This window comes from Bombina bombina, chromosome 3, assembly GCF_027579735.1.
Source record: "Bombina bombina isolate aBomBom1 chromosome 3, aBomBom1.pri, whole genome shotgun sequence".
Classification (NCBI taxonomy): domain Eukaryota; kingdom Metazoa; phylum Chordata; class Amphibia; order Anura; family Bombinatoridae; genus Bombina; species Bombina bombina.
Genome location: NC_069501.1, coordinates 707,723,427 through 707,729,426, shown reverse-complemented (window position 1 = coordinate 707,729,426; position 6,000 = coordinate 707,723,427). Strand labels below are relative to the sequence as shown.

Genomic DNA, 6,000 nt, shown 5'->3' with positions numbered 1-6,000 from the left:
GTAGTGCAGTGTTATTCCTGAGCTTGCCTATGTATGCTAAAGCAAATTTGATAATTAGAAGTAAATTGGAAAGTTGTTTAAAATTGTGTGTTCTATTTGAGTGTTCAGGTCTCATTTGTAATTCTGTGTGTGGAAAAAAAAAAAGCTTTTTAATCAGAGGTGCCTAACCTTCATAAATACATAGCTACAAATGCATATTTAGTTGACTTTTTTTTAATCTTATTTTATTAGCTGCTCTCCAGCAGCGGGTGGCAGAACTGGAGAAAAATGTTGCAGAGTTTTATCGAACCAAGCAGCTACTTGAGCAAGAATTCAATCAGAAGAGGGCGAAATTTAAAGAGTTGTACTTGGCAAAAGAAGGTAAGTGTTGAATTGAATGGCATTGATTACTTAAAGTGAATGTCAAGTTACTAATAGTGCCCCACGGCATTGGATAGACTTTTAAAAATTAACAAGGGTTTAATTCATGAAATCTTTTATATGTATATATTTTGCAGAATTGTTACCTATTTACCACTGCGACGATAAGCGCAGCTCTCCCGTTCGCCATTTTGTCAAATTGATTGACAGGTGACGATTTGTAAAATAACCGGGGGGGGGGGGGGGGAAACAATTAGTTATTTTAAAAATCGTCATCTGTCAATCAATTTGACAATATGGCATGCGGGAGAGCTGTGCTTATAGTCGCAGCGGTAAATAGGTAAAAATTCTGCAAAATATATACATATAAAAGATTTAATGGACAAATGGATCTTCAATCTGGGGACACTTGCTCCCAATGGCCTTAATGAAGAGAATAATTTGGGTCATTTTTTGTGAATCTGATTTAAGCCGTGAGTTAAGTTAAGTATCATATTTGTACTTTGAGTGAGTGTTGGTAAAATTTTTTACCAATATACCTTGAATTAACTCAATGTGCTTTATCTAGCTGATCTATGAATTTTGATTGCTGTCGCTTTAAGTGAACATTCCATTGTATAACAATGCACCGAATGTTACAAGTAATAAAGTAACGTTTTGAATTGTAAATATTAGCAATTATGTTTAATTTAGTAGCTGTTAAGTTATTTGTGTAACATGAGAGTATATTTGAGGGGAACCTATATTCACTGGCAGCAAATCCGGAGGCAGGTGCGCAATGCAATGCCTTTAAAAAGGGCATCTGAATAATCAAGCAATATATGAGCCCGGAAGAAGCCAACACTGGTGAAACGTACGTCGGCAATCTCGGTCTGTATCTGAGTTTCAGGAGGCATGCATCTTCACAGCCAGCGCAGGAGGATTGCCCGGTATTCGGAGCCTAAAAGAACCAGCGGTGGTGTGAGTGTGTAGAAGGAGGCGTGTTGGGACATTGACACGGTATCCCTACGCGGTTATTTAGCACTGGGATCACCTGGTGGTTGGCCGCGTAGAGGTCGAGCTCCTTCCAGAATCACCTCCACCATTTTCTTTCAAATCAGCGGTAACGCTGAGAAGTTTGGCAGCTGAAGTGATTTGTGCAAAGGCATCGGCCACCATTTGGATTATAATTTACATCCTTTCCTCTGCCGGATGGTTTGTGTTCAACCTACAGAATTCATAGAACTCTGAGACATATGCTAATTCACGATTGGACAGTACGATAAGTATTAGTTGTCAGTCATTGGCAATGTTTAGCGTCTACATTTTTGCATATCGTCAGTTTCTGTGTTTTGTTAGCTGTGTAACCTCCTTTTCTTTGGTGTGTGTTTTAGTGGGTTACTTTATATCCCACATTATTTACTTCATATTTTGTCTATGTACACTGTGCACAGTATGATTGTTTTTTTGTGTCTATGCGCAACAATCTAAGTAAAATAATTATTTGACTAAGAGTGCTGATATAAGGTATCTTTATTTCCTTGTCTATTTTATAAAATATTTAATTAATTAAACCCATAATTTTTAAAAGTCTATCCAATGCCGTGGGGCACTATTAGTAACTTGACATTCACTTTAATAGTAGGGCAAGATTTAAAAAAAAAAATGTTATTTATATATAGTGTCTATTCTCGTTCTTGTACCTGCGTCTCTCCATGGACATTTTAACATTTTGCCAATAAATGATAAATGTTATGTTTTATATATATGCTTGCTGTTTCAAACCTCTTTTTTGGTTGGAGTATATGTGTGTGTGTGTGTGTGTGTGTGTATATATATATATATATATATATATATATATATATATATATATATATATATATATATATATATATATATATATATATATATATACATATATATATATATATATATATATATATATATATATATATATATATATATATACATATACACATACATACATATACACATACATACATACATACACACACATATACTCCAACCAAAAAACCTTTAATGTGACCTATAAACTGTAGAACTCAATTGATTAACAAACTAAAATCTTTTAGGTGGAGGGAAGTAAAAATAATAAAAAAAAAATGGTTGCATAAGTGTACACACCTTTAAACTAATACTTTGTTGAAGCACCTTTTGATTTTATTACAGCACTCAGTTTTTTTGACTATGAGTCTATCAGCATGGCACACCTTGACTTGGCAAGATTTGCCCACTTTTCTTTGCAAAAACACTCCAAATCTGTCAGATTGCGAGGTCATCTCCTGTGCACAGCCCTCTTCAGATCACCCCACAGATTTTCCATCGGATTCAGGTCTGGGCTCTGGCTGGGCCATTCCAAAACTTGAATCTTCTTCTGGTGAAGCCATTCTTTTGTTGATTTAGATGTAATGCTTTGGGTCATTGTCATGCTGAAAGATGAAGTTCTTCTTCATGTTCAGTTTTCTAGCAGAAGCCTGAAGGTTTGGTGCCAATATTGACTGATATTTGGAACAGTTTATAATTCCCTCTACCTTGACTAAGGAGGCCCCAGTTCCAGCTGAAGAAAAACAGCCCCAAAGCATGATGCTGCCACCACCATGCTTCACTGTGGGTATGGTGTTCTTTGGGTGATGTGCAGTGTTGTTTTAACGTCAAACATACCTTTTTGTATTATGGCCAAAAAGTTCAACCTTGGTTACATCAGACCATAACACCTTTTCTCGCATGCTTTTGGGAGACTTCAGATGTGTTTTTGCAAAATTTAGCTGGACTTGGATGTTTTTCTTCATAAGAAAAAGCTTCCGTCTTGCCACTCTACCCCATAGCCCATACATATGAAGAATATGGGAGATTGTTGTCACATTTACCATGCAGCGAGTACTTGCCAGATATTCCTGCAGCTTCTTTAATGTTGCTGTGGGCCACTTGACAGCCTCCCAGACTGGTTTTCTTCTCTGCTTTTCATCAATTTTGGAGGGACGTCCAGTTCTTGGTAATGTCACTGTTGCGCCATATTTTCTCCACTTCATGATGACTGTCTTCACTGTGTTCCATGGTATATCTAATGCCTTTCTTTCTTTTGTACCCTTCTCTTGACTGATACCTTTTAACAATGAGATCCCTCTGATGCTTTGTAAGCTCTCTGCGGAATATAGCTTTTGCTGTAGGATGCGACTAAGAAAATGTCAGAAAAGACCTACTAGAACAGCTGAACTTTATGTGGGGTTAATTAGAGGCACTTTAAATGATGGCAGGTGTATGCTGACTACTATTTAACATCACTTTGAATGTGATTGCTTAATTCTGAACACAGCTACATCCCCAGTTATAAGAGGGTGTGCACACTTATACAACCACATCATTTTAGTTTTGTTTGTTAACTTCCCTCCACCTAAAATATTTCAGTTTGTTTGTTTTTCAATTGAGTTGTACAGTTTATAGGTAACATTAAAGGTGGAAAAGTTCTGAAATGATTTATCTGTCTCATTTTTTTACATCACAGAAACCTGACATTTTAACAGGGGTGTGTAGACTTTTTATATCCACTGTATTATGTATGAGTGTGTGTGTGTGTGTGTGTATGTATATATATATATATATATATATATATATATATATATATATATATATATATACACGCACGCACATATATATGGTGGTTATTAAGCATACAGTTTAAGATTGTAACGGATTGTGGAAAAAAAAAGGAGGGGAATAATGGTGTATTGGAAAAAGTAAAAATAACAGATCAATGGGTCTGTATTATTTTTTATATTTAGTTTATTTATAGAAAGGTGTTAACAGCGAGGTAACATAACATCAATTATGCCTGACATAACTGGTTATATTAAATAGTATAAGAAAGAGAGAGGGTAAGCAAGAGAAAACAAATGGCAAAACCATGTATAATTAGGTCTGTATTATAACCAAAACACAATGGAATCCAAAATATTGACAATGACAAAAAGGTATGACCCAGTACCATTAACTTCATAATGTACCAATGTATACAAATATATTAATGTAAATATGAAACTCTAAACCCTGTTGAGACTCATGTGAAAGGTTACAGTGTATTTTTTATGCTATCACTCCGTTACCTTGAGAAAGAAAATAGAAATATATAATAAAAATCTTTTAATATCAACTTTTTTTTTCTTCTTCATTCACACCTCTTGTTTTCTTGTAAAGATTGTGCTTTGTCCCACAAGAAGTTTTCTTCTTAAACAGGAGTCCACAGCTGTACACTTAATTGTGACTCACCAAGTTATTCGATCAGGTATCAATAACCAGATATACTTATTCCTATTAACTAAGCCTTTTGAAATACTCAATTTTATCTCAATTAAGAAATCACATCTGTTCTAACAGATCTAACTGATTTAACTCATACGGGTCTACTCCAATTGTTTGTATAACTGTTTACATATTTATATTTTTAATTTTTATCTTTTTGCCAGAAGATTTTTTGTTTTTTGTGGTTTTAACATATGGATTTTTATAAATATATTATGAATTATTAGTGACTCAATAAATCGTGATTTTTGGATCACTCTTAAGGATATATATTACTTTTAAGGGTATATACCGATTACTAGATTCACCTACTACAACTAATTTCCTGTGGTATATCTAAGCCAGTGGCGCTCCTATATACCCACAAACTGAATTTTTTAGTAGCAGTCAGAGTTCTACTCTGGGGCCTTGATGCCTCGTAGATCCATCCTTTTCTCCAACATAGGTGTGTCCGGTCCACGGCGTCATCCTTACTTGTGGGATATTCTCCTCCCCAACAGGAAATGGCAAAGAGCCCAGCAAAGCTGGCCATATAGTCCCTCCCAGGCTCCGCCTACCCCAGTCATTCTCTTTGCCGTTGCACAGGCAACATCTCCACGGAGATGGCTAAGAGTTTTTTTGGTGTTTAAATGTAGTTTTATTCTTCAATCAAGAGTTTGTTATTTTAAAATAGTGCTGGTATGTACTATTTACTCTGAAACAGAAAAGAGATGAAGATTTCTGTTTGTAAGAGGAAAATGATTTTAGCAACCGTTACTAAAATCGATGGCTGTTTCCACACAGGACTGTTGAGATGAATTAACTTCAGTTGGGGGAAACAGTGAGCAGACTTTTGCTGCTTGAGGTATGACACATTTCTAACAAGACTTGGTAATGCTGGAAGCTGTCATTTTCCCTATGGGAACCGGTAAGCCATTTTCTTAGTTTAGTATAAGAATAAAGGGCTTCATTAGGGCTTAAAAAACTGGTAGACATTTTTCTGGGCTAAAACGATTACTTTACTAAGCATATTTGGCAGATTATAACTATTAATAGTTATTATAATCTTGGGGATTGTTTTAAAAAAACGGCAGGCACTGTATTGGACACCTTTTTCACTGGGGGCCTTTTCTAGTCATAGGCAGAGCCTCATTTTCGCGCCACTAATGCACAGTTGTTTTTGGAAAGCAAGGCATGCAGATGCATGTGTGAGGAGCTAAGAACCACTGAAAAAGCTTATAGAAGGCATCATTTGGTATCGTATTCCCCTCTGGGCTTGGTTGGGTCTCAGCAAAGCAGATACCTGGGACTGTATAGGGGTTAAATGTAAAAACGGCTCCGGTTCCGTTATTTTAAGGGTTAAAG

General features: G+C 35.8%; 1 protein-coding gene across 1 annotated transcript in view; it reads left to right on the top strand.

Moving 5' to 3' along the window:
* Positions 1 to 6,000, top strand: part of RABEP1 (rabaptin, RAB GTPase binding effector protein 1) — a 371,388-nt gene that overhangs the window by 151,078 nt on the left and 214,310 nt on the right. The window contains exon 2 of the mRNA XM_053707515.1: positions 232 to 360. Coding sequence (XP_053563490.1) covers positions 232 to 360 — 129 coding nt within the window. The remainder of the gene's footprint in view (positions 1 to 231; positions 361 to 6,000) is intronic.